Below are 27,905 nucleotides of genomic sequence, written 5' to 3' on the forward strand. Positions count from 1 at the left end.
AACAAGTTTATAAGATTCAGTCAAAATGTGTGAATAGGTTCGTGAAATTTAGGCACCTTACCTTGTTTGAATTTGGTGGATTTCCAGTTTCCTGTTTGTTGATCACTCCCTTGAAGTCTAGTTATGACCATCTCCACTGTGCACTCAACAATTTCTCCTCAGACCTCAAATTTGTGCAGAGGAAAAGTGAAGTTATGTTTCAAATTGACCTGAATTTCACACGGAGGTGGTGATGAGAGAGCAGAGCAATTTTCTGCAGTTTTAGTGGAAAAGTCACTGTTCACAAGCCCAAGGGCTTCGTGTTAGGCTGTCAGTGCAGAGTTGTAATCAGCCCAAAGAGGCTGAGGGAAAAAATTCAGCAGGAACGATCTGAACCTTGAGGTGTGGCAGCGTAATATATGGCACATGCGCAATGAAAAGGTATTTTGGTCACATGAGCATAGAGGTCTGGCTCACATAAGTACAGATGTTCAGAACAGGACTTCTACTGAAAGGTTTAAAAATAGCAGCCATGCTGAAAACAGCCCAGGGGCTTACAGGAAGACCTTGAACCAAATTTAAATCAGGACAAGCTTTTTGATTTTACAACCCCAAGTCTGAAACTTCTGAACTTTCAAAATTATCTCTCATAGATACAAGTCACAGGAGAAATCATAGGTCAGTGTACCAAAGTAGTGCTGTGTGATACTGAAATGTTGGTATCGATTACTAATACCAACACCAATATCACTACTTTGAACTTATAAATGCAGCTTATGAGTTGAAGCATCGATTTGCAAATTCTGAACACATTTTAACAAGTTAACACAATAAAACACAGCTTTCAGCTTTTCATCAGAATCCAAAATGGTAAATGGTAAAAGGCCTGTATTTGTATAGTGGTTTACTTAGTCCCTAAGGACCCCAAAGCGCTTTACACGCTCAGTCATCCAGCCATTCACACACACGTGATGACAAGCTACATTGTAGCCACAGCCAGCCTGGGGCGCACTGACAGAGGCTGCCGGACACTGGAACCACCAGTAGGCAACGGGTGAAGTGTCTTGCCCAAGGACACAACGACCGAGACTGTCCAAGCCGGGGCTCGAACCGGCAACCTTCCGATTACAGGACGAACTGCCAACTCTTGAGCCAAGACTTTATTTATCCCCAAGGGGCAATTATGTATTTTGAAACTTTTTTTGGAGATCTGAAATGTAAATGTGCCCATCTGGAAAGCACTTTGGATTAGCTTCTGTTGTTTAAATGTGCTGTGGGCTGTAAATAAAACAGACGTGACTGTCAAAGGTTCAGACATTTTTCATAGTGCATGTTTTGTTTAACACAATTCATTGGGCTACACACTGAACTTGGAGGATAGAAACAAAGTATCTTATCATATATTGGATTGATCCGCCCAGTTCTTTACCAAAGATACACTACACTGATCCCTTAAAAAATGCCATAAGCAAAAAATAAAAACAAAAACATTTGGGTGTATTTTCAAGGAAGCCTCATCTTGCAAAAAGACCCCCCCCCCCCCCCCCCCTCCAACCCCCCTCCCCAAAGGGAAAAAAAAAACATGGCTGCCCCTGGGTTATTATTTAAGATGCATGGTCACATAACTTTCAGTTGCGCCCCACAGGACCTAATATATACTGAACAGAGACTGACTGTTATTACTTGTATACATTTTAAAACTGTTTTTCTTCTTATTAGCACTGGTTAATATTCTTTGTGCTTACAATTTTACTGTGAGACAAAGTGCAAAGCAGTAAATGAGACTGTGTGCTATCTGCTTAATGGACGAGATCCTTCTAATTACAAAAATAAAAATGAAAGATAATAGGCTCTGATAAATGTTTTTCACAGGAGTTTGCAGGTGATAACAGTATAGTTTGGTGTGCAAATATTGTTAGAGAAATTACATCATTATTAAACACGTTGAGCTAATCAGGCAGAGACGGATACATGTTTATTTAAAATACATTTTGATAGGATGTGCTGACGTGATGATGTCGCTGTGATGTCGCTCAGATTTCTTTGGCCAAGTCCTCTAATATCCTCTTCATCTGGAGGAGAAAAGGGAGAAGGAGGAAGAGATGGAGGTAAGGAACAAATGAGACTGCTTTGAATCCATAAGTAGCTATTTTCTCCCAGCGCCCTGCATAATTTTAACAAATCCATACAAGGACGTGGTCTCGTTTGCACAAAGTAAAGCTCATTTGAGGAACATGGGAATGTGACAAAAACATGCATGTTGAAGGTAACATCTGTGCATGGGTGAAAGTACACAAAAACACTCCCTACCTCTGGCCACGTGATAAGCCCGACCAGCTTTCCTTCGTCTGCAACAAACAAGGTTTGGGATCCGAGTAAACTCAGTATACTGTGGGCCTGAGAACACGCAGAGGAAAAAAGGGTTAATGGAAGCAATTTCTCAGATGAGATCATAAATATTCATCTGATGTCCTGGAAACTGCAGGGTTTTTGTTGTTGTCGCTGTTTTGTTTCTTCCCCGCTGTTTTGTCAGATACGTTGCAAAGAAGACTTTTTTTTTAAATTATATGCCCTGTGGATGAGACTGTCTTTATCTTCACATATTTAAGTAACTGAGTGTTTAGAGTGTTTTTCAGCCATCTGTTGAATCTAATTTTAATTTGCTCTCATTTGGCTTCATTTTTTGTCTCTTCCAACTTAACGAGAGAAATATCTTGCTCTTTATGTGCTAGGGTAATGTAATCCAATAGTATCTGTCCACTATCATTTGTTAAGCAGTGTAGTGGGGGTTATTATTTCTGAGAACAGCTGCCTGCTTATTTAAAAAAAAAAAAGTCTAGCAAGTCCCCCAAAATAATTGCATATTGTTGATCAGAAACACAAGGATTTGGGTTCGCTGTGTGCAATTCAAACATCTACTTCACTCTAATTGGCTACAAAGCTTTTTGTTTGAGTGTGCAGCGAGAGAGGGAGAGAGAGAGAGCACCAGTTAACAGGGCTTTTAACTGTTGGCACTTGGTTGCTGGTTGTTTGATTGGTTTGTTTGCTGTGGGTATAAAAATATTTTGCAGGAAAAAAGATGGTGACAGCAACAAGGAGCAGGCAATGCCAGAAGGTGGAGGAAGTGTAGTCTCCTGTTGCTGTAGCAGCCGATGAGTCAGTGAAGCACACGTGCCACAGCCTCTGCTACAACTTAAGGTTTTGTGAGGAAGGGAAGAGGATGCTTTTGCAACCCAGCAAGATAAACCCTCTGCGCAAGCTGCAAGTTCACCTGCCAGAGACAAACCTGAGCTCACAAAAGAGATTCATGATCTCATGAGTTTTGCTCCTTGCTTGAATAAAAGTGTTGTGCATTAAAAAAAAAGGTTTATTGTATTTATATTTGTGATCTAATCATCAAAAAAGTGAGATTTTCTGGCATTCTGACTGCATTCTTTTTAGGAGAACAACAGCAGAGAGAACAGGTGGAGAGAGATGAAGAGTGTGGCAGATGGTTGAGGCACTCTAAGAGCTAGTGGAGAGGTTCAGATAGACAGAGATAAAGAGTTAACACAGTTCAGTTTATCCATTCAGAAAATTTGCTCATTACTTAAGAGAAGCAGGAGATGTGAGACCAGATAGGTCCATTTTCAGAGACAGACTGCATCAGTGTTTTACTCATATCTAAATATTTCAAAACTAAGCTAGCTCCAGTTGCTTTTATTTTCAATTTCAGTCTGTGCATAAATGGAATAAAACAGTGAATAAAACAGCTCATTAGTTATTAGCTGTTTCCAACTGATTATGCTATGCTCTGCTAACTGCCTCCCGGTTTGTGCTTTGGAAAGTGTGCATCATCCTCCAGTTCTCAGAAAGTGATAAACAGGATTTCTTGCAATTGTTGGGCCAACTGTTGCTTTAAATCAATGACTGGTAACGCTGCCAGTTCCATTTAACAAAGAGCCCCTACCTCCTGAACAGTGTTGTGAGGTGATATCACGATGGAGGTTTGGTAAATGCAGCATCCTTCATCCAGATGTTTCTCCGGACTCTGCACACACACATGGTTTTCAATTGCTCATAAACATGAATCAGTAATTTGGAGTAAAATGCAACTGAAATATACAAAATCAAATGTTTATTTATTCAAATTATAATTGGTTAAGAAAAATATTCATGGTATAAACTCAAGTCAAGTAAATGCCTTGATTGGTTTTATATTGTACTTGCATAACAACACTAGAAACTAGAAAATTTTAATGTAAGTTTGTAATTACAATACAGTCAACATTTTGGGCAGACATTGTTTTGGAGTTTCACAGCTAAGCACGACCTGGAATTAATACCAGTAGGTTCCATTTTCTTGAAAAACTGATTTCCTACTTTTAACAGTTTATTGTAATCCTCTAAAAAAATAAAATAAAATAAAGTATTTTTCTGTGAATAGAAAATCCTTTAAAGTGGATGTGAGTTGTCATGAAATGAGCTCTTCCATCAGTTCGCAGTCCTGCCAGCACATCCTACTTCAATCATCTTTTTTTTCCAGCTGTTTCACATTCAGTCAATGTCAAATGGATTGCACGGACACGCTCTTCTTTTTAAACGGCTGCTTTAAAAAAAAAAAACCTCAGTGAACTCTCTGTCTCCATTCAGCCTTTTCACCTCAGTCTTCCAGCGACGCAGGAACGTCAGCAGCTCTGATCGCAGGACAAACCCCAGCAAAATCTGTGACTCTTCAATAAAACAGAGGAGAGAAAAATCTATTTTCTTTGCCACAGTCGGTGCTGCAGTTTAAAGTGCGCGCAGCTCTCTAGCGGCTTTGAGTCATCTGTTCCAAACACAAAAATTTATCCGTGCAACTGCTGCCGAAAGGCTCAGCTGCCCAATTGATTATTTTCTCATAATTGTCACCTTCTCGGGGAAGCACTTTTATGAAGCTGTACTGCTGCAGCCTTTAAGATGGCTACAACTTTTCATCATTTTATTTTACTTTCAGTTGATCTTTGTGATGTCATACCTGTGCGTGCGCTTTAGACCAGCATGTATGTAAAATTTAAAAGCAATAAAATGAAGAAGAGATAATATAGGCAGACTATTGGAGTGAATTATGATCAAATACATTTGTCCGCTCACCGTAGGAGTCTACCACAGGGATTTGCATTTCAGTGCTGGTTCTGACAGCTTGCTCAGCCTCCACTGGCCCAGCTGCTTTCTGAAGCAGCACCGATTTCACCGCAACCTGTCCGACTGGTGTGAATGGAAGCCTGCAAGACAGATGAATCGTGTCACACCTGGAGAAAAAGCAGCAGTGCTTAAATTAAATGATCAATTCTGAAATTGCATAATAGCGGCTGCCAAATGATAAACAGGAACGCATAAAGGAGAACTGCAATGCTCTGCTTTTACTGATGAATTTGGATCACTTCCACCCCTCATACTCAGGAAGCATGTTGTATAAGAGCTGGTTGGAAGTCAGACAGTACAGCTGCTGCTGTCAGGGCAGTGATATAGAAGACCTTTTGTTATTCCAACAACACTTCATCTGACAGACATAGGCTGATCCATGCGTGGTCTGAACTTACCAAAGTGGTGTCATGATATCTGTTAGTCCTGTGTGATACTGTCGATTTCGGTATCGATCTGATTATTAGTTAACACGACAAAATACACTTTTCAGCCTTTATTTATTTTGAAACTGGGTTTCTGGCACTTTGGGTCAACTTCTGCTGTTTAAACGTGCTATAGGTTATAAATAAAATATATCTGAAAGTGTGACAGCATTAAGCATGAGAAAGCATTAGCCCTCTCAAGGCAGGCGTTGCCAATTTGCAACACTTAAAAACTAACAACCTGATTACGCCACATACATATTTTATGAGTTTTTTTTTTACTCAGAAGTACCACTGCAGGACTTGGTTGTGCATTAGCAACTAAAAACTTAATTTGAGCCTGAGGGTTAAGGGCTGATATCCTGTGTGGGTGGCAAACAGATGATGATCCAAGTATAGACACATAAATCTCTGTTAAATCTGAGTTCATTTGGATTTTCATTCTAATTACAGTTCTAAGCAGATATATGATTACTGACATTCATAGCCTCTGTGCCCAGTTTCCAGATATTGTCAGTGTGGGTTGTCATGATGAGTTTCTGTTGTGTTTTTTGTGGCTGACTTGGTTAAAAGATTAAATTCATTGTTGTGAGTGTTTTGATTCTGATGGTCGCCTGTGCTCCTGGGAATCGCCTGGTAATCAGTTGTAGGCGAGACAGGTTTGTTGATTGTTGATTGGTTAAAACGTTTTGATGCATTCTCAATCATCCAGGAAAGTAAATCTCCAAAAATTGATTCTGTTCATCTGGACGTAGCGTTTTGTGGGAGAAACGTTTCGTCACTCATCCAAGTGACTTCTTCAGTCTCAGCTGACTGCAGGTTTCCCCAAATCTTATAAACATCCAGAACACCCTGGATTTCGTTGAGAAGGTGAGAGATGTCATTATTGAGACAGATGAAACCATGGTCTCGTACGATGTTACATCTCTCTTCACTTCCATCCCAGTCACGGAAGCGTTGGAGGTAGTCCGTAAGAGATTACAGGATGACCCCAACCTCAGCAACAGGACCACTCTCAGCATCAACCAAGTGTGTTTGCTTTTGGAACTGTGTCTTCATTCCACCTACTTCACATACAAGGGTCAGTTCTACAGGCAGAAACATGGGTGTGCCATGTGCTCCCCAGTTTCACCCATCGTGGCCAATTTGTACATGGAAGAAGTGGAAAAGAGGGCTTTGCTATCCTACCCTGGAACACCACCAAGCCATTGGTTCAGATATGTGGATGACACCTGGGTGAAAATTAAATCTTAGGATGTACTACATTTCACGGATTACATTAACTCGGTGGACCGACACATCAAATTCACCAGGGAGGATATGAAAAGTGGCAGGTTAGCCTTCTTAGACTGCGAGATTTCCATCAGTAATGGGGGACATCTAAAAGCTGACATTTACCGTAAACCTACACATATGGATCAGTATCTAAGGTTTGACTCTCATCATCCACTGGAGCACAAACTGGGTGTCATCAGGACGCTACAACACAGAGCGTACACCATCCCCACTGACACAGCGGCCAGGGAGGCAGAAGAACAGCACATCAAGAAGGCCCTGAGCAAATGTGGTTATCCCAGCTGGACGTTTGTCAAAGCTGGGAAGGCACCTAAAGAAAGCTCCAGCCGATCCAGGAGAGAAGGACAACCGCTGCCCAAGCGAAAACCTGTAGTGATCCCATATGTGTCAGGAGTATCGGAGTAGTTGAGACGCATTTTTTTCTAAACACCGGGTCTCTGTGGCTTTTAAACCCCAAAACACGCTGCGCCAAAAATTGGTCCACCCCAAGGATCGGGTCCCCCGACACAAACAGAGTAACATAGTGTACGCCTTTAAGTGCCAGGAGGAGCGCCAGGATTTATACATCGGGGAAACCAAACAACCTCTGGCGAAGCGGATGGCACAACACAGAAGAGCTACCTCGTCAGGCCAGGACTCTGCAGTCTATTTACACCTACAGGCCAGTGGACACTCTTTCAAGGATGAGGATGTACACGTATGGACAGGGAGGAACGCTGGTTTGAGCGCGGAGTCAAGGAGGCCATTTTCATGAAAAGGGAAAGACCATCTCTGAATCGAGGAGGGGGCCTAAGGGTACATCTTTCGCCATCTTACAATGCTGTGATTGCAGCCATTCCCCAACTATACTGCTGTGAAAAATGAAAGGAACTCTTTCAAAACACATCAAAAAGTCGTGCTGGATGCACTGATATGGACTGGATAATGTGCTTGGAATGAAAGTAAGGAAATTAAAATACAACCTACAGGGGACTGAATTCAAAGACATACCTAAAATCAAAGTGCAAAAATGTTGCAGCAGGCTGGCCCATTTTGCACAAATTTCATTGCAGAAACTAAAAATGGTGCTCAGTAGTTTATATGACCCCCACATGCTTGTATGCAAGCCCGACAATGTTGGCGTGTGCTCCTAATAAGACAATGTCTGGTGTCCTGGGGGATCTTCTCCCAGATCTTGTGCCAGTCCAGATTGCCTGTACTGTAGAGGTTTGAGCATCCCTCCATGAACATGATTCCCCAGACGATCGCTGATTTACCGCCAATTCGGTCATGCCGAATGAGGTTAATGGCAGCATAATTTCTCCAGATCCTTTCACGTGTGCTCAGGGTGAACCTGCTGTCATCTGTGAAAAGCACAGGATGCCAGTGGTGGACCTGCCAATTCTGGTATTCTATGGCAGTGATCATCCTGTTCTGTCAAAGGAGCAGACATCAGTCCTGCTAATGGTTTAAGGACCTTCTACGGTCCTGTCAGCTCTCCTAGGGTAACTGCCTGTCTCCTGGAACTCAATAACACCAAAGCAGCTAAAACTGATGAACAACCTGACCCGATCAATATCCCAGACGTTCAACTAACTTGATGCTGTACTCTGATTAAAAAGTCTTCCCATAATTTTTTAAGCAGTTTATATACAGCCATACATAAAAGTGTTAGTTGTATGATTATTTACACTTTGGTTGGCTTCCTTATAGTTTTATAGTTTCAGTCATGGACTGAAGTTTTGTTGAAACTTTTGATACTCGGCATAACTTCAGAGTCGGAGGATCCAAACATCAACTGATGAAATATTTCACTGTGAAACACTGTTTGAAAAACAAGCTTTGAACAGCAATGAGAAAACCTAAAATTAACTAAAACAAACTTTATATTTTATTAATATAAACTTTGTATTCAGTTTTTTTCACATTTTCACACATTTCCCCATTTCTGGCTAGAATTCAGTAATAGTGTACATTTTCATGCCTTATATATTGATATGACTTTCTTACTAATATAATGTTATTACACACACTGCTCAGCTAGATGCAAAAAACCCACAATCAGCACCAAAGTTTACAGGTTTGCAGGTTTACTACAGATTGTCAGACGGCCTTTTGTGTTTACTTACTGAGGACTTGCCTTCTTCAGAGAGGGAAGGTGTGGGAGCCTCTTGCTGATGGACAAGGCATCATAGAAAGATGGGCGTTGTCCAGAGCGTGACAGGGCGTTGGCCAGCAGAGTCGCCAGGAGGATGGGTACAGCATGCGTGAACTGACCAGTCAACTCTATAGCCACGAGAACTGGGGACAAAGTGTGTGTGACAGCGCCAGAGAAGGCCGCTGCACCTAAAGCAGACCAACCATACGATGCACTTTGAATTGTTGCTTTGTTAAATTTAATGCCACATTTCAGCAAATTTACTTAAAAACTTAAAAAGTTGAAAGGCATGATGATGATAGAAATTAACTTATTAGCTAAAACTGGGTTCAAATTGTAGCTCTAGGAAAATGTTTAGCAAAATTTGAAGTAAACTGATTAATGCAGGCAAAATTGTCCCTTTCAGACATTCAGGCAAAAGTCAATGCGAGTGTAAAATATTAGCACCAAACTACAGCTGGTCAGGTTTTTCTACCAGCAAGTGCGTAGCCTCCTGGGTTTACAGAAGCCCACTGCTGGCCTGGAGTCACTCCAGTGGAAGACAAATAAGCGGCTCCTTCCCCAATCAAACGCCCAATAGCTGCCCCTGGAAAAGAGAAACCAAAACGACCAATAAGAAAGGGTTTCTTACTTAGTAGCTTTGCCATGTTAGGAAAAAGACAGCATTTCACTCCTGCAGATGGGGGATGCAGTGAGATGGACTTGTTATATTGAAATTGAAAGTTGAAACACTCACCATAGATGAACACTGGCATGAAGTATCCAGCTGGCAGAGGCAGGGTGCAGGCGAGGACCAACATCCACATCTCAGACACAACACACAAAGACACAGAGCATCCAGAGGAGTCACATCAGGCTGTGTTTGCACTGCTCTCATTTATGCACAAATGATTCCATTATGTGCATTTGCGTTTCACATTTAAATGTAGAAATGAGAGAACTGCTCATTGGTTCCTGCTAAAGTGACTATCAGAAGCTGTTCTCAGTGTAGAAATTTTCTTTTAAACTCATTTTCTTTTTTGTGCGTTTCCAAGGTGTTCTGTCTGCTTCAAACACAAATGAGAAGAAGAGATGTGTGGACACATAATGGGACTGATTAAAACCAGTAACTGGGCTATTACTTTAATAGCTGTTAAAGGTCAAAAACCCATTCTTTCCACCCGCAGTGCTGGTATGACTGAGCATCAAGCATCACAAGACATTTCATCCTCAAAGGTTAAACAGCCTTTAGTTTGCCTATTCTATTGTGAAAATGTCAATTACTGTATTCCAATTATGGGTCGCTGTGACCCAGCAGAGAGGAACAAGAGGAGTCGCAGCCGAGCTTGGTGCCTTCTTAGGATTCCTAGACAGATAAAAAGATGATTTCATTGACCTTTGCATTCCTGTACCTTCATGAGCAGAAAGAAAACTAAAGAGAAGTAGACAGAAGTCCCTGATGAGCTCCACTCCAACAAAGGCTGCAGCTGCTCGGAGGTGTTGTGGGATTGTGAGGTCCACTGCCTGCTATCCAGGAAAGAAGTGAGGAGCTCCTTCATGGTGTACTGATTAAAAGATTAGTGATATTAGTATTACTACCTCACATTATGAAACAAAAACAGACTGATGCTAACATTGGTCCTCATTTACAAAGAGTGCGTTTGCACTGGAGCTGGGCGGATCGATCCAGATATCAACAGCAACGCCGGTGTTGGTATCGGATCGATACTTTGTTTCTATCCTTTAAGTTCAACATGTAGGAATTGTGTTAAATTATTTTCTAAGAAATAAAAAATATAACTCAATCAGGCATTATGAAAAATATCTGAACTTTTTCGTGTTGACTGTCACATCGATTTTACTTATAAACTATAGCATATTTAAACAGCAAAAGCTGACCCAAAGCACTTTATAAAAAGGCACATTTGCATTCCGGGTCTTAAAAACCTCAGTTTCAAAATACACGAAAAGCTGAAGTACGAGTTTTGTTGTCTTCTCTAATTACAGCCACAGATTTAGTGGCTGTTAAAATCAGAAAATGCAAATTCACGATGATTCATCTCATAACTCATTACACGCTGCTCTTCCCTACATAAGCTGCCATTAAGTTAAAAGTATCGATATCAGTGTTCGTATCAGGAATTCTGGCCCTGTATTTGGTATTGGATGGATACCAAAATTTGCACACAAATCTGCATGAAAACTGTGTGTACCAATATTTTTTAACATTATTTTTTTGACCTTTATTAGATAGCACAGTGGACAGCAGGCAGCAAAGGTGGCAGAGAGTGGGGAAAAACAAAGGGCCTCATGTTCGAGCTGAACCAGGGCTGCTGCCTAAACTGGTAGTTTTTCATGGAATAATTAAGCAGTGGCTCATCAATGCACATGACCGACATTTTCAGATGCACTACCTCTGCTAAGAGCATTTCTATGCTGATATTCATTCTGATGTGATGGTGATATTCAACAACGGCATCAATTAGCATCTTTGCTAGCTTAATGGGATTATTATGATTTGAAAAAAAAAAAAACAGCAATCAGAGTCAATCAGAGCTTTTTAAATGGAATTAGGAAACAAGAAAGTTTCTTCTTTATGTTAGAACTGGGAAATTATTCAAGAAGCTTTGCGCCAAAAATCTCAGTTATGAGTTACTGAGATAGAATTAGATATTGTGAGCTGACACCCTGACAGAAATAAAAGTGAAATAAGCCTCTGTGGTGAGTGTAATAATGTCTAAGGAAGAGCAAAGTAATGACAAACACAAACAAAGTGTTTGAGCTTGTAATGGAGTTAAACAATCTGATCAGGCTCAGATCAAGTGTTGGAGTGAGCGGTGAAATTGTTGCAGACTATAATTGTGGATTAATAGTTACAATTTATAGGAGGATGAGAGCAACGCAGCATACACGGGAGTGACTCAGAATAAAGTGCATTATAATGAAGGAACATTCAGACGAAAGCAACAGCGTGACTCACTGCAGTGTTTATGTCTTTAAATGCTGCTGATGCCCACCTTAGAAGCCATGTAATGACCAGCAAAATGGGGAAACGTCAGTGATGCCAGGAAGAAGACAACCATGCCTGAGTACAGAGCCTTCCTGCAAAATACAGGCATTTGGTTCATTCCATTAGCTTTTAAAATTGTCTGTCTGACTTCTAAATAACCTGAAATGTTTTCCTATCTACTCTAGTCCATGCTTTCAGGGGTTTAAAGTGTGTTACTCGACAAATATTTGCTTCTATCTGGAAAAAAAGGCAAATAAGTTGTCAACCAGATTTTACAGCACAATTCAGGTTGCAAAGAGCTCTCACTCTGTCGTCAGCATCTTGGCGAAAACTGGGTTTGTTTTAGTGAAACGCAGGATCCACCTGTGGCAGAAGAGGTAGCAGCAGCTCACAGCCCCACACAGCAGCCTGTTTTCAGACAGTGACACAAACCACAGTGAGAGATGAGAGGCTAATTTTAATCCAGGCAGCAACAGACTATCGGAAGTCATTACACTTGGAGAAGTCATGGGAAGGAAAAGGAGGAGGAGGAAATGGTTGAGATGAGACTAAAAAAATTGGAATGCTAATTGGTACAGCAGGAAAAACAGCTGGTTTTCATTGTGACTGATATGAATACGAATGCCAGAAGTCAGGGATTATCTGTCAGACAGAGAATAAAAGAGGACCTGTTTGATTATGCAGATACTGTCAAAATAAACCTACCCCAAGAAAGCAAACAGCAGAATTTCCAGCGGGTAGAAAGGTAAAGCATCGGGGAAATTAGTTCTGAACAAGGCCTGGAGAGTCTCTGTGGACATAAAACAAATTGCATCACTTCAATCTTCCCCACAGCCTTTCAAATTTAATAATCCCTCACATTACTGAACTCAAAATGTATTGGATTTTACAGTCTGCCAGCTTAAATGCTTCCAATAACTTTGCCAAAGTTGATGTTTGACACGGCGAGTTATTATATAGCTGTCAACATTACTGACAACAGAAAGAAATAAAATCAGAATTTAAAAAAAGAAAATATTTCATTTATTAAGGATTTACTTCAACATGAGACATCTTCATGATAAATACCATGAGAGAGATGGAGAGTCTGTTTATGTCAGACAGTCTGGCACATGGGTTTCTGAGAGATCCATGTGTCAACATGATCAATAGGCAACTGAAAAAGCTGCAGTGACATACATCTTCTGCCCACTGGTGGATTATTGGTGCACTGCAGGCAGTAAAGGAGCTGCTGTCATGTAGACAAAGCAACAGGCCACACAGTCTCTTCTTTGAATTCAGGTGTTTTCAGCCCAGTTACCACAGGCTCAGAAAAATCAAGCACCTATCCACGCAGTCTGCTTTTACAAACACTGGTAAGAGAACAAGTCGTTCTGCAGAGCTCACTGAATTCCAACGCTCCTCCAAAGTGGATGCTGGATGCTTAAGTGGAAGTGAATGCTGATCAATGTAAAAGGAAAACATGCTAAAAAAGCAGAAAGTAAAGCCAGACAATGCAAATAACCAGGAGCCACTAGGAGTGATTTTACAGAAAACTCTGGGAGTGGATAGACTTTGTGGTCGACCTGGCAAAGGTCAAGGGGTGACTGAGACAATAACTATAAAAGGACATGAGCCTAGAGGGAAACGGGTGGGAAAAGCAGTGGGGACAAATCAGGGATGACAAGGGAAGTAGAACCTTTAGCAAGGCACAGGGGACAAACATCTATGAAAATAAAACAGGAAGTGGCAAGACGAGCAACACCAAACACAGAGATTGAGACGGGCAGGATGAACTGAAACAATAACTTAATATAAACAAAACCAGGAAAACCGAGGGAAAACATAAAGCAACTGTAAACAGTAAGTATTAAAATAACCAAAACTAAGAGATCCTTAACTTAGAATAACTGGGACAGCAACCCAGGACCATGACATGATCAGCTGTCAATGGTACTACTGCACAGTGGAAACCAGCGTCACCAAGTACTAAAGGCACACAGTGTAAAAAAAAAAAAGAAGTGTCCAACGCTCTGCTGACTCAGTAACTGCAGACTTCCAGATCTTCTCTGACATTAACATCAGCATAAAAACTGTGCGGTTGGAGCTTCATGTCCTGTGTTTCTACAGCTGAGCGCTCATGTAGGTGTAGCGTGTAGGTGGCCCAGTATAATCTAGGACACATGTTTAAAATGTCATTATTTTCCTACGCAGTTGTTGGTGTTAAGTGGTCCAGCTTTTAAAAAGGAAATAGCACAGTGTCCTTGTAAGTCTGACTTCAGTAAAATCTCAGCTCTTCAGTCATTATCATCATATTATCTTGGCCTTGTTGCTGTGAGGAGCTGTTACTGTGGCCTGATTATTGAGCTGTTAGCTGCTGGAAAGCAAGTTTATTACCCTAACCCTTCCCTGCAGGAATTTGGTGTTTGGATCCAGTTTGAATCAACACGCTGTCTGGCTGTCTGGTGGAAGGCTGTGGATAATTAATAGATTTGGACCCTCTGAACCACTTACTCGACGTACTGCTGAACATTTTTCTCTGACATCTGTTTCAGCTCCACTGCCCCAAGCACTGATACAGAAAAACAAGGCGCGCATTCATATTAAGCTTCTCATTTTAGAATATTTCGATTTTGATTGAGTGAACTGTGTTCTTCTTTCTTTTTTTGGCCAATGCAACACAATAATTTTCCATATTTGGAGGGAATTCCTTCTTCTTCTTCTAGGCTTTATTTGGCTTTTTTTTCTGTGACTCTAAAGTAAACCCTCTACTTCTAGACTATTAAAGGAGCGAGTGGTGTTTAGTGCATCCATCACCTCCATCTCCACCCCACACTGCTAAAAGTCGGAAGGTCAACGCCCCACAGGCTGCTGAGAAGAAGCATGGGCAGTAATGCCTCAGGGCGAAGTGAGAGCTCATCACCTCCACAGAGAACAACACACCTGCAGGGGAAGAGGAGCAAAGACACAAAGGAATAAGGTGCAGATGACATTTTGCATGCGACGGCAGTAGCCCTTTCTACTTTAAACAGTACAATCTTTGGAAGGCTGTAATAAATAGTGTTGTCTGCATCTATGCCAACAGAAATAGGGGTATATTTCAGGTGTTAACAGACCCCCTGCTGTTTTATGTAAATTGTGACATTTTGAGCTTATCCTTCAAGCACAAACCTTTGGCAATGAACCTCCAGCAAGGATGCAAAAGAGAAATGGAGGTAAGAAGATCAAAATATTAGGCGGAGAGGTGATCAAGGGAGGAAGAGGTGAGGGAGGAACATATACAAACACGATGGGGGACCAAATAGGGCTGAGGGAGGATAAAAGGGAACAGCAACTTTGTGAAGCATGCAAAAGGGAAATCAAAGGCAGAAAAGAGCATTACCTGAGTAACTGTGCGAAAAACAGATTTGCTGTGAGCAGATACATAAAAAGTTTAAAAAAAAAAAAAGCTCAACCTGGCTTTCTCACCGCCAATGGGAGCTCCGAAGCAGCTGGCTACCCCGACCCCGGCAGATACAACCAACATTTGTCCAGCTGCTTTTTCCTACAAGAAACACATGCTGTAGTGTGTGTGCTGTCTCTTTTTTCAGACTTTTATGCTTTAAAGAACGTAGCAGGATTTCATTTATTGTTTTCCAGAGAAGCATTTCACACCCCGTCTGAGCCCATCTGAGGTCCCTTGCTATGATTCAAATAACATGGCCTCCAAACAGTGGAAGAATCAAACACAAAGCTCTTAACATTTAGACATCACTCAGGCCTTAACAAGCATGTAGAGCCTATGTTCTCTTATTGTGTTTCCTGTAAAGATGACTCTGTCTTTACTGGAATTATTTCAGTCCTTCGATGTGATTCATTTTTTCTGACGTGTCAAAAGCTGCAGTTCCTCAAACGGCCACTCGTGGCTGGCTCCAAAAATGAGTCGTCCTCCATAGACCATCATGTTAAAACGCACAAATTTAAAGTATAAACCAAAAATGCTTGCAACCTGAAACAAGAAGCAATTTTAGTTTTTATCGCTAATTTTCTCATTTAGGACAACTGCATGAGGGTTGAAGTTTGCATGATTTGCTTATGGCAGCTTTGGCTGAGAGGTGGAAGATGACACTGCCCACTTACAGCTAGAGCAGCGGTCCCCAACCCCCGGGCCTCGGACCTGTACCGGTCCGTGAGTCGTTTGGTACCGGGCCGCGAGAGTTGAGGCTCAGGTGTGAAATGTATGGTTTTCAGAGTTTTTATCGGTTTTCAGCGTTATTTTGTTATCGTTTTTATCGTTAACTCGGTTTTCCTGGGTCTTTTCACGTGTGTTATGAATAAATCTTCTTTTTTTTTCGGTACCGGTACTAGTTTTATTTTGTTGTATTTATCCGCGACACCTTAAAGGCCGGTCCGTGAAAATATTGTTGGGCATAAACCGGTCAGTGGCACAAAAAAGGTTGGGGACCGCTGAGCTAGAGCATTTTGGAAAGGCTTCACCTCAGCACTGATCTGGACCTCTCAAAAACATTTGCGTCCTTTTGAGCATTTTTAATGGAATTATCTGACAAATAATGGGCTGCTGTGCGATTAATATTTCTAGACTGTCCAGGAAGACTGTAGACAAGTTCTAGTATTATATTTATGCATCACTTACTTTTATTTCACTTAGCACTTATTTCAGCACTTTCATTATCAGGTATCTGTTACAGCAGTTAGGCTTTGATCTTAACCCAAGGATTAAATGTGTTGCAATGAGGTAAGCAGAAAGAGATGAAGATGACAAATAGATTCTGAGTCAGAATTATTTGTCCAAACAGATTAGGGGTCCTATTTACAGCAAAATGATGACATCCAGTGTTCACACTCCTTTTGTTTTTTACTAACTTCTAAATCTCTTTTAGCCACTAAATGGATTTATATAGCACCTTTCCACTTGTGCTGAGCACTCAACTTTCTGTCTCACTCAACTGTGTCATTCACCCGATCAAACATTTATTTAGGCCTAAGCTCACGTACTGCTTTGGAGACAAGTAAAAGTTCTGTATTTTGTGCAAAGACACTTGGATTGGTGGACTGGAGGGGTCAGGGATTAATCCAATGACCTTGTGATTGGTAGATTACCTACTCTAACACCTGAGCTTCAGCTGTGCCACTAAATCATCTCTGGCTTTGTTTGCCTGGTGTTTGGTACCTGATGTGCAATATAAGGGGTTTATCAAAGCTTTTCTCTTTTTTTTTAACTGAAAGGTTTCTGGGCTTAAATATCAAAAAAGTTGAATTAAAATGTGCTTTATTTCTAACATACACAGACTGTTTTAATGTACAGCATCCTTTTTAGTTACTTCTCTGTGCTTTACCTTCTTATCACGTTGTATGAGAGTGCAGAGATTGCTCAGGTAACCTCCCACCATGGTGGAAAGATGCACAAATGGACCCTGATGTTTCGAGGTAAATATACAGAACCGTCACAACAAATCAGAAAACACACCATTAGCAAAATGATTACATTACTGCTGCGCATTCTGAGTAACAAAAAGACATGCTGAGTCATCTTACCACTTTGCCCAGGAAAACAGTGCTGCCAGCAGCCAGTGTACAGATGAGGCCCAAGAACTTGGAAAACAAATTAGTGAGAGACAAATAATGCGGCATTTCAAATCCCGCCAACATGGTTCTCACCTCTGGTATCCCTGAGCCTGAGAAGATAAACAATTGGGAGTACAAGATTGAGTTTGAGGTACAAAAGCAATCACAAAGGCAAAAAAGACTATTATAGGTGAATACGCAAGAATGATTTTTGAATGATTAAATAGAGGGGAACGTCAAGGCAAGGATTTCTTTGGGACTTAAAAAGACCATCAACACAAAACAGGCAAGCTGAAGATGAACTGTGTTTCAGTATTTGATTGTAAAGGCTATATCTGCACAGGGGGATTTTGGTTGCATAAATCAAACCAATTTCTCCTTTTTTATGGTTCAGCTGAGATGTCTCCTTGTTTGCTTTGTTTGCAAGTAAGAGACCAGAGGGACCGCTGGGCTACAGTACAGAGCTGCACTGCGAACGGTGGACAGATAGAACACATAGTCCCTTAGATATGCTTTATCCTACATCCTTCATACTTCATACAAGATTTCTGAGACTGCTAATATCATAGTTGACTTCTTCATATCTCATTTGACTATTTTTCAATACCATTTATTTTAGATAGACAGAAAGACGTTTTCAAGAGAAAAAAAGTGGGTGATGAAAAATGAATATTCACGTTCATTTGTGCTCATTTATCTTTTTTCTAAGACTATAATGAAGATAAAAAGGTTGAATGTCCTTTCATGTTACGGTGTGGCCGCACAAAATCACCTTGGATAATTAGCCTTTCTAATCTTATGCCGTGTTGTAGCCAAACACTACATAACTTCCACGGTAATGATCACTTGTAAGTGAATGAATGGCAAAAGCTTGCTACTGCAATACTCATCAGCTCACACACATCCACATTTGGTAGAGACTCAGTGTTTGCTTAGCTGTCACATCTAAAAAAAACTGGTGCTTTAAAGCATGGGCTCACAATTTTTCCAAGTCTGTCTTACAACAATAATCAGGTTTGCATGTAAATATATGGAGAGTTTTTCGTGCTGTAGTAGTTCCTGTTGTTCACAATAATAATCACTTTCTATTGACTTTTAACCCTGTAACAAGTGTTTGAGACCTCTATATCATTAGTGTTATTGTTTTGTATGTTTATGTTAAAGTTGAATTAAAAGTATAAATAAATAGCATAAATAATATAAATACATTCGAGTCTGAATCTAGAGGCATTATGAGGCGTTGATGATATGAGTTGTAAAGAAAAATCAAGTCTTTTTAGTTATAAACATCATCTTTGGACACAAATAGTTTTGCTTTTTTCTTTCAGTTTTGACATGGACACCTTTGTTTTAGGTAAGCTTGTTGATTAAAAATGTTCTCACAGAACTAAATTGCATACTGAAGAACGTTTCAAGGAAGGGGTGTTTTCTGCTAGAGCTTTGTTTGTAGTGTGTGGTGACTATCCCCCAAGCCACAATCTAACTAAGATAGATTTGAGACCTAAAATAAAAACTAATTCCCTCTTTCTTCACCTGTGGACTTGGACGGTTGCAATGCCATGCTCTCAGAATACAGAGAAAAGCAGCACAGCCTGTGAAAAAACACCTGAACTAATCATGTTTCCTGCTTGTTGCTCAACAGACCTGTGGAGAAAGGACAGATGTTGTGGGAGAATGATGATGCAATGGCACAAATACATGCTGGGTAAAGAGTCCAGCAGAGAAACTGCAGCAAAACATTTCCTTCCAGCATCGTATAAAGCCACTGGTGAGCTGCAAGAGACACGAGAGAGAAGCACTGATTATTTGTGTGCTTTGCTTACTTAGCTTGTGTGTGTGTGTGTGTGTGTGTGTGTGTGTGTGTGTGTGTGTGTGTGTGTGTGTGTGTGTGTGTGTGTATCCACCTCGCAGCAGCTTCGCTACACTGAGGTCCATGAGGAAACTGAGGATGGCAGTCAAAATACCCAGAGCAGCGTAGCCATACCATTCAATCCCACACACTGTTCCCAGACAACACCTCAGCTTCAACAGCAGCTCTAAGGAAACAAAAAGGTTTAGCATGTCAGAGCAACAGCGTTGTGCTGAGATGTTACAGAGGTGGTAAAGTTAAAAGGTAAAGTTCACAATTACTTGGAAAGCTGTGGAGCATTAAAGTTTTACATTTTTCATCAGATTGGATTCAGTTCAGTTTCGATTCAGCAGTTTCCAGAGCAGGTTTGAATCTTTTAGGTTAGTTTGCATTGTTTGATTCCAGCCTTCTAGTTGTTGCCTTTGAATTAGATTGTACAAAACAATCTGAAAATATAAACACTTGGGTCACAGTCGTATGAGCACCCCAACGTATTGAACATAAATGATCATATTAAAAATAGGCCAAAACTAAGGATATTTTTTGTCTTCATCTTGTTTTGTTCTACTTTTGTTTGTCCACTTGGAGTTAACCTCTTAAATGGTAAATGGCCTGTATTTGTATAGCACTTTAAGCTCCAACGCCCCCTGATACGGGGGCAAAAGGCAGGAGATCAGGTAGGCTTGGGGCTTAAGAGGTTAATAATAATAATAAGGTATACTTTATTGATCCACGTGGGGAAATTCCTCTCTGCATTTAACCCATTCCCTCAGTGGTGTATCCTGGGGTAATCAGTTGTTTTGGGTCTCACAACATCACAGACCCTCGCTCAGGTGAGCCACCCGATGGTGATCAGGCCTTGACTTGCATACCAGTAGCTACCAACGGATCAGCCCTCTTAATCCACAGCCACCTTGTGGCTTTCTCTGCCGCTTCACTCACAGCCTGGATGGCATTCTTTTTGGCTGCCCCAGCCACACCCAGCCAGCAGAGGACTTTGCAGTGATCATCCTGCAAAGCCCCTGGATCGCAGGAACGCCAACGATACCGACCATTGCCCGGGCCTTCGGGCAGCTGCTGACGTGTTCTAGGGTGCCTCTTCCAGAACACAAGGGACAGATTTCCCCCACACTTGTGTATTCAACTATGGAGCTGTGCACAATCCTTATTTTTTTCCATTTGTGCAAGGCTTGAGTCAGATAACTTAACTTGAAACAACACCTACAGAATCGCATAAGCTAATATTGAAGTAAGCACCCATCAGAACAAACACTAATATGTTCAAACATGCTGTACTTGAGTAGAACTACAGACACTAGTGCTAAAAAACACTCCAGAAAAAGCTGAAGTACTGATTTAACCTCTTTACTCAAATAAAAGTGAAAAAGTACAGGATCTGAAATGTACTCAAAGTATAAAGTAGCTCTTTGGAGGATGTTTCTACCACATATATTTGTGTAAAGGTAACAGGAATATTTTAGCACTAGTATTTGTACTTCTACTGCAGTAAAGAATGTTTTTACTTACTTCAGTATTAGCACGAGTGGTTCTGTAGTTGTTGTTTCAAGTTAAGTGACCTGACCCAAGCCTTGCATGAATCTAAAAAACAAGGATTGTGCGCAGCTCTGTGGTTGGATACACAAGTAACAATGAAATCAAATGACAGTTTAGTATAACTGAAATAACAGAAGTATAAAAATATAATATGAAAGTTAAATCACCAGATGAAATATAACAGCAAACGATTATACTTGGGTATGAGAACTGAATATTAATAAGATATCAAATCAGTAATTAGGTTTCAGTGTTGCACCCTGTCCTTAGAGCAGAAAATACATATTTAAAAGATGTGATAATATCTTATCAATAAACTCTGTTATTGAGTTCAAGATTCTGATCAATGTATGACTTTTCAGATTGAGGTCAAACCAAACTGGAGCTCCAGCGTAAAACTACATACTTGATTAAGATTGCACATGGCTGCTCTCAGATAGATTGATTGCATCAGTATTGATCAGATTATAACGATTTTCCAACGTCACTCTGACCTTTGACAACAGCACGGTGCCGTCTGCATGGTTTCCATGGATCCGAAAGGAGCGGGCTCTTATTATGGGATGTGTCCGATTGATTTTCTTGCTCCCAGTTGTTGTTCTCGCCATCCGCTTTACTCCTTCGAGGCTCATCCGGGCTCTTCATTTTGCCTTGAAGTGTTTGCATTGCAGTGTGACTAATGCAATTACAAATAAGCTGCTTGAATGAAGATAAAATACTTACATGTAAGACAAGCAGACTTACCTTCAAGCCCCAATTGAAGTAGTATGATGTGTTACAGACAAACGTCTGTGTGTAGTACGTACAAACTGGTAGCTGGTTGTCAACTGACCTCTGTTAATGTGTTATTATTAAGGTGATGGGGCAGTCACGGCTGAAAGGGTAGCTAATATTAACTCTTTGGGGGAACATGGGTATGTGCCCTTCATTTGTCTGGACGTGCATGATATTCAGCTTTTAGGTAAAACAAAATATGCTTAAAATACATGTTCCACTGTGTAATTTATGAATTATCTGATAACTTTAGCTATTAAAATCTGATAAATTTAACTGGCTAAACTAAAAATTGCGATTTGTTATATATATTAGATATTCAGTGTCTATTTTCCAAGGTCATAGAGGACTTAAAATTGTAAAATGAATGATTTTCTTTTTTTTTCTTTTTCAAATAACTTAATGGTCCGACTTTTAAGAACAAAAACAGAATATTATATTATATTATATTATATTAGATTAGATTAGATTAGATTAGATTAGATTAGATGGAAATGCATTCATTTAAATATAAACTTGAAGGTAGGTCAGTTGAAAATCAGTTTTAATCTGAGCTTTTGTTACTGCAATAACTTTACAACTGCAAGAATTGCAATTAAAAAAAAACTATGACCTTGCTTAGAAGAGTGATTGTCTTTAAAGGCCCCGAGAACCAGAAAAAAACATTTTGCACAAAACTGTCATTGTGAATTCTCTTAATGTCCCAAACTTTGCAGGAAATGCAGGTTTAGCTTCAACAGGTTGTTGAAGGTCAAGGTAATCATTGTTCAGTCCTGGAATACACATACACATGTGTGCGCACCCACACACACACTTTAAATCAGCCCTAAGTTAATGGCTATCAGTTATACATCCAATTTATTCTTTCATCCGTTTTGTTTTAAAAAACTGAAGTAAAGTATGCATTCTCTCTGTCTCTCTCTCACACACACACACACACACACAATTACTCAGTATAAAACTTGTTTCCATGGGAACAGCACGCTGAGGTTCCTAGAGAGCCAGACCGAGAGACGCTACTTTACTCTTGTGAACAATGACTGCTGCTGACTTGAGAAGTTTTCCTCGCTGTCAAATAAGTAAATAAACCAATCAATTTATTCCTTACAGTTTCTGAATCCTGAAGCTGAAAATGAATGTACTTGCAAATATAGACAAAGCTTTATTTGAGAGTAAAGTCACAAATTAAATGACCTCCATTTATTTTCTTTGTGAGGCTGAGGAGAGCTGCTTCTCTGTGATAAACTGAGGTTGAAAATGTTTTGCTTACAGCAATCTCGACAAATGACTTCTGCCTACATAGCTATGTTTTCATGGAAATACGATAGGTTAATGAATGAAAACATGTTATGACCTTCAAGCACAGCCGCAGTCTGTTACAGTGGGATCTGTCTGCAACATTAACAACCAGCAGCTGAAACCGGCAAAATCATACGTGCTGTGTGTGTGTGTGTCGCAGGTGACACGGTGTCACTAGTTAGTGAGAATGTCATGCCTGATCATTGTGTTTTGTCTATCCACACTCACTCTGACCCACATACTGAATATATAAAAGTGGTGATCATCCTGCATGACTCGACTGTACTAATTTACTGTTAATTCAGCTGTAAGCCTCAGACTAAACAACTGGTCTAAAACTAAGAAACACTCAAGTAAAATTTAAAAACAGTTTAAAAAAAACCATCCCCGTTCCAAAATGCCATGTGATTCATAAAGAGTGGACATCATGCCTTTGATCCTTTGAAGTTTTTTCCTTAAGTAGGGGTCAGGAGCAGCAATTTTTAGTCAGTTTGTTCGCAGCCTTCAAACGTTCGACCAGAGATATATTTGGAAGTATTTGTAAACCTTTTCAGAGTCACTGTGCACAGGCGCCAACATGTATCCACGAAAATGCCCACAAAGAAAAAAAGATTATGCCGCCTCTCCTTTGAGGTCTGGCCGGCCAATCGCTCCAGGAAAAACAACCATGGATAGTGTCTTATCAGCCCGAAGGACATTACAGGAGAACTCCGACCTACATGCAAAAATTAAACAAATTGAAGAAGAGAAGCTTCAACTGGAAGAGAAGTGCAAACAAATGGAAGCACGAAATCAAGAGCTGGAAAAACAACAGCAACGCCAGCCTTACACAAAAATTATTAATGAGGCCTGGGAAGGAAAGTTTGGTCAAGCACGAGAAAAGATTTTGTTCCTGATGAAGGAAAACAAGAAAAAGAGTGCTGAATTAAAAGAAACGTCTGCCCAGCTTCAACACAAGAATGCTACTATTGAGGAGATGCAAAGGGATCTCGAAAACATGGAGCAAAAGAATCAGGTGCTCCGAGGAACGCTTGATGAAGCTATGGAAGAAATTGTACAAATCCTCGGACAGAAAAAGGAAGAGGTCACACAAATGCAGGACCAACTTGAAGGCATAAAGGAAAAATACAAAGTGCTGAAAGTCAGGCTGGATGAAACAGTGCAAAAATAAAGAGCTTCTTCAAGAGAAAGAGCAACAGGAAGAAGAAAAACGTATTCTCCAGGACTTTGAGAGAAGAAATCTAAAACTGAATGAATTTTGTAATACAATGAAAGACAGAAAACCTGAACTGGAAAGAGAAGTATTGGAAAAACTACGTTCAAAGATGCAGTGTAGGATCAATGAAATGGCGAAAAAACACTCAGAGGTCATTAATGAGATGTTGTTGAAATTAGACAACTTGAAGTGCGAAAACGCTGAAATGCTTGCGCAAAAGCAGCAACAAGAGCAAATAAATGAAGACCTGCAGTGTAAGCTTCAAGAAATCACAAGAAGAAATGAGCATTAAAAGAAACGGAGCAAAGATGCCAGAAACTTGAGAAGGAAATTGAAGAAACAAACGATCAGTTGAGAACCCTCATCCTGGAGAAAAAAGAGCTCATGGAAAAGTACCTGAAAAAGAAGAAAAGGCGCTGCTGCTTATTCATGTAGCCTCGTCGTCCTCCACCTCTGTTCCATCTTAATTTTCACCACTCCTCTCCCCCTTCTCCCTTTCTCTCCTAACACCTCTTCCCTCTCTCCTTCATCTTTTTTCTTTTTCCACCCTAACCCCCCAACCAGTCCCGGCAGTTGACTGCCCCTTCTGAGCCTGGTTCTGCCGGAAGTTTCTCCCCGTTTAAAGGCAGTTTTTCTTCCCCACTGTCGCCTAGTGCTTGCTCAGAGGGGATTGTTGGGGCCCTTTTTTTTCTTTTTATTACCGTTTTCCTTTATTTACTGATTTGTTTTTGGGTTTTTTTACTTTTCTTTTACGTTGTTTCTTTATTTACTTGTTTAACTTTTTTTTCCAACTATGTAATAAAATTATAAACCAATTGAATTTATCCTTTGAGTATTTTATGGTCATGCCTTGTCTTTTATGTCCATCCTCTACACTGACAGTATTCTGTTTATGCTGTCTTTTTTCCACACAGGATAAAGTTGGTGTGAAGGTTTCAATCTGTGAATGAATCTAAGCACCATCACCTTAACTCTGTTACCCTTTATGTAACTGAACTCTGACCGTGAGCACCACAGCCACTGCGTACCAGTCACACGCACTTTAAATCCATCACAGTAAACCAGTTATTTTATCTCAGTTTGTTTTGCAGCACATTTCACAACATGAAAAAGCATAATGTCAAATGTACAGACTCAAAATCTGATTTAAAAACATGAGGACTGACCTTTAAGCTTTACATTTACAGTTTATCACATACCACTGAGCAGTTCTTACCTGTAATTCTAACCACTCTTCTTCCTTTTCTTCCGTCTTTCTTATCTTTTTCCATCTCTGAGTGTAGTTAGCTCTCTTTCTCTCCCTGTGAAATACAGCAGCTGGACCGTTAGCTAGCAACACACTGTGCGACAAAATGCATGAAAGCCTGTGTGTTTGTGGACATTTGTTGAGCTAATAGAAATGTTGCATTTGAAACGACTTACAACTTAAAAAATATGACTCGCTTAATGCTCGCTCATCTTGTGTAGGGCTAAATAGATGCTGACGGAGTGCAACCGTCCTGCAACTGTTCCGATGTTGTGCAAAATAAAATGAATAAATAAAAATGCCGGCCCACTTTAACCCCTGGCTATGGCACACCATTTGCCTCTTTCATCTATTTTCATGCGACATCCCCTGGTGTTTAATAGGGGGACAGGACTGACTCGAATGTGTTAAACCAAAAATAAACATGTTTTGAAAATGTAAGGAGGAAAAAGTACTGGTATTTGTTTAAAATCAAAAGTTGACAGATACATGGGACCGAGTCATTGTTTTGTAAGTCTCAAGTAAGTCTCAAGTCTTTATCTTCAAGTCACAAGTCAAGCCTCAAGTAAAGTCAGGCAAGTCAGAGTCAATGTAAATAAAAGACCATGTGTTCTTTTTTAAATCTGTATTTATCTCAACACTTGACAAAACAAGTGAACTTACAAGACATGCACAAACTAATTCTGAAATTGCACCTCTATAACATACAGCTCTATTAAACTTTGCTGCAAGAATATTCTTCCTCTAAACTACAAATTCACAGAATAAACATTCAGTGAAAAATGCAAAAGAAGAACTTCCTGTTCAAACAAAAAGTGCCGAGATTTCCTTCTGTATATAACAATGAACCATTGCAGTAAATTTAGTGCAGTGTGATTAGCTTGTCCACTCTCTCTCTCATCTAGTCACTGTGTGAACACGTGTGTTTGTATGTGTCCATGTGTCAGTGACAGAGGAAACAAAACAAAACAAAAGACCCAGATATATGTGTATATTAGGGGTGCAACGATACTCGTATCGATATTGAACCGTTCGATACAATGCTTTCGGTTCGGTACGCATATGTATCGAACAATACAAAGTTGGAATTTATTTTATCAACTTTCCTTCTGATGATGCTGTCTGTGTTGAGCGCTCAGTGAATCTGCGTAGGCTGCACTGTCGAGCGCAGATCCACTGAGCGTTCAACACAGACAGCATCGTCAGAAGGAAGAGCGCAGGGCAAGCTAGCGAGACAGAAGTTAAGCTCTCCTTGCAACATGGCAAATTGAACCTCCCGCACCCTCATTCAGATCTGGCGTTTGGAATTATTTTGGTTTTCATGTGACGTATGACCCTGAAGGTAAGCGAGTCATGGACTAAAGTAAAACAGTATGTTGGATGTGCCACGCAATGCTCAATTACATGGGTGGGAACTAGTGTGTTAGCGCAGTTAGCTCTTAACGTGTTGGCCGTCTAGCCCCACGCAGGGGTAGCTCGTTAACGGAGATTTGCCGTGTTGTGGCGTTAACGTCATTTCAACGAGATTAACGCTGACAGCACTAGTGGGAACACAATGAATATGACTGCACATTTACGCCGACATCATCCTAGTGCAAAGACAAATGGAAGCAGACAAAAACAACAAGCATGCATGCTACAAACTTTACCCGAGTCATTTAGACAGCCGTTAGCACATGATTCTCCTTATGGGGACCTGATATGTTTAATATTGTGGCGAGCTCAGACAACGAGGAGACGGAGGTATCGTTTGGTCTTGCTTCCCGTGAGCTAGCCAAGGAGCACAGCCGTTTATTGACATCTGCAGAAGAACACTGCCGCTAGCTAACTGCTCAGCGCAGCAACCGCACAGCAACAACAACACACAGAGCGCCCTCTGACCCCGGAAGGACACACCTTCTCAGCGAGAAGGCGTCACCCGTCACTATGGCAACATAAACAAAACATAACTGTACAAACAGAACCCCGAACAGCCCTGACCCGCTACATAGCCCCCACCTAAGGGGTCAGTCATCCCCGACGACCCCATTACCCCACACAAAGTCCTGCAAATGTCTAGGTGCCTTCTTTTGGCACACCGGCCGGGGTCACTCGGGTCAGAACATGGGGTGCCACCATCATCCCACTTCTGACACCAATGTGGCGAGCTCAGACAACGAGGAGACGGAGGTATCGTTTGGTCTTGCTTCCCGTGAGCTAGCCAGGGAGCACAGCCGTTTATTGACATCTGCAGAAGAACACTGCCGCTAGCTAACTGCTCAGCGCGGCAACCGCACAGCAACAACAACAACAACACACAAGGCGCCCTCTGACGCCGGAAGGACACGCCGCCGCAGCGAGAGGGCGTCACCCGTCACTATGGCAACATAAACAAAACATAACTGTATAAACAGAAGCCCGAACAGCCCTGACCCGCTACAATATGCTGCTGAGA

The 27,905-nt window shown here is 40.8% G+C and overlaps 1 protein-coding gene across 3 annotated transcripts; it reads right to left on the minus strand.

The window, feature by feature from the left end:
* Positions 1–1,566: 1,566 nt before the first annotated feature.
* Positions 1,567–27,371, minus strand: clcnk (chloride channel K). 3 transcript variants are annotated; one of them, XM_080899047.1, is made up of 21 exons: positions 27,121–27,371; positions 25,442–25,526; positions 21,431–21,586; positions 19,438–19,569; positions 19,178–19,306; positions 17,504–17,643; positions 17,305–17,382; positions 15,437–15,512; positions 14,786–14,911; positions 12,695–12,779; positions 12,296–12,397; positions 11,997–12,081; positions 10,392–10,544; positions 9,737–9,806; positions 9,476–9,586; positions 8,972–9,188; positions 5,092–5,222; positions 4,621–4,691; positions 3,929–4,009; positions 2,290–2,376; positions 1,567–2,051 (listed from the first exon to the last, which is right to left on the minus strand). In XM_080899047.1, exons 2-21 carry the CDS (start codon positions 25,494–25,496, stop codon positions 2,013–2,015), a joined length of 2,124 nt encoding a protein of 707 aa, XP_080755173.1. In that variant the 5' UTR covers positions 25,497–25,526; positions 27,121–27,371; the 3' UTR covers positions 1,567–2,012. The 3 variants fall into 3 exon arrangements, 2 of the variants coding, with proteins under 2 accessions (XP_080755173.1, XP_080755174.1); XM_080899048.1 differs by lacking the exon at positions 21,431–21,586; XR_013973671.1 differs by lacking the exons at positions 1,567–2,051; positions 4,621–4,691.
* Positions 27,372–27,905: the final 534 nt, after the last annotated feature.

Source organism: Rhamphochromis sp. 'chilingali', assembly GCF_963969265.1.
Source record: "Rhamphochromis sp. 'chilingali' genome assembly, chromosome: 12".
Classification (NCBI taxonomy): domain Eukaryota; kingdom Metazoa; phylum Chordata; class Actinopteri; order Cichliformes; family Cichlidae; genus Rhamphochromis; species Rhamphochromis sp. 'chilingali'.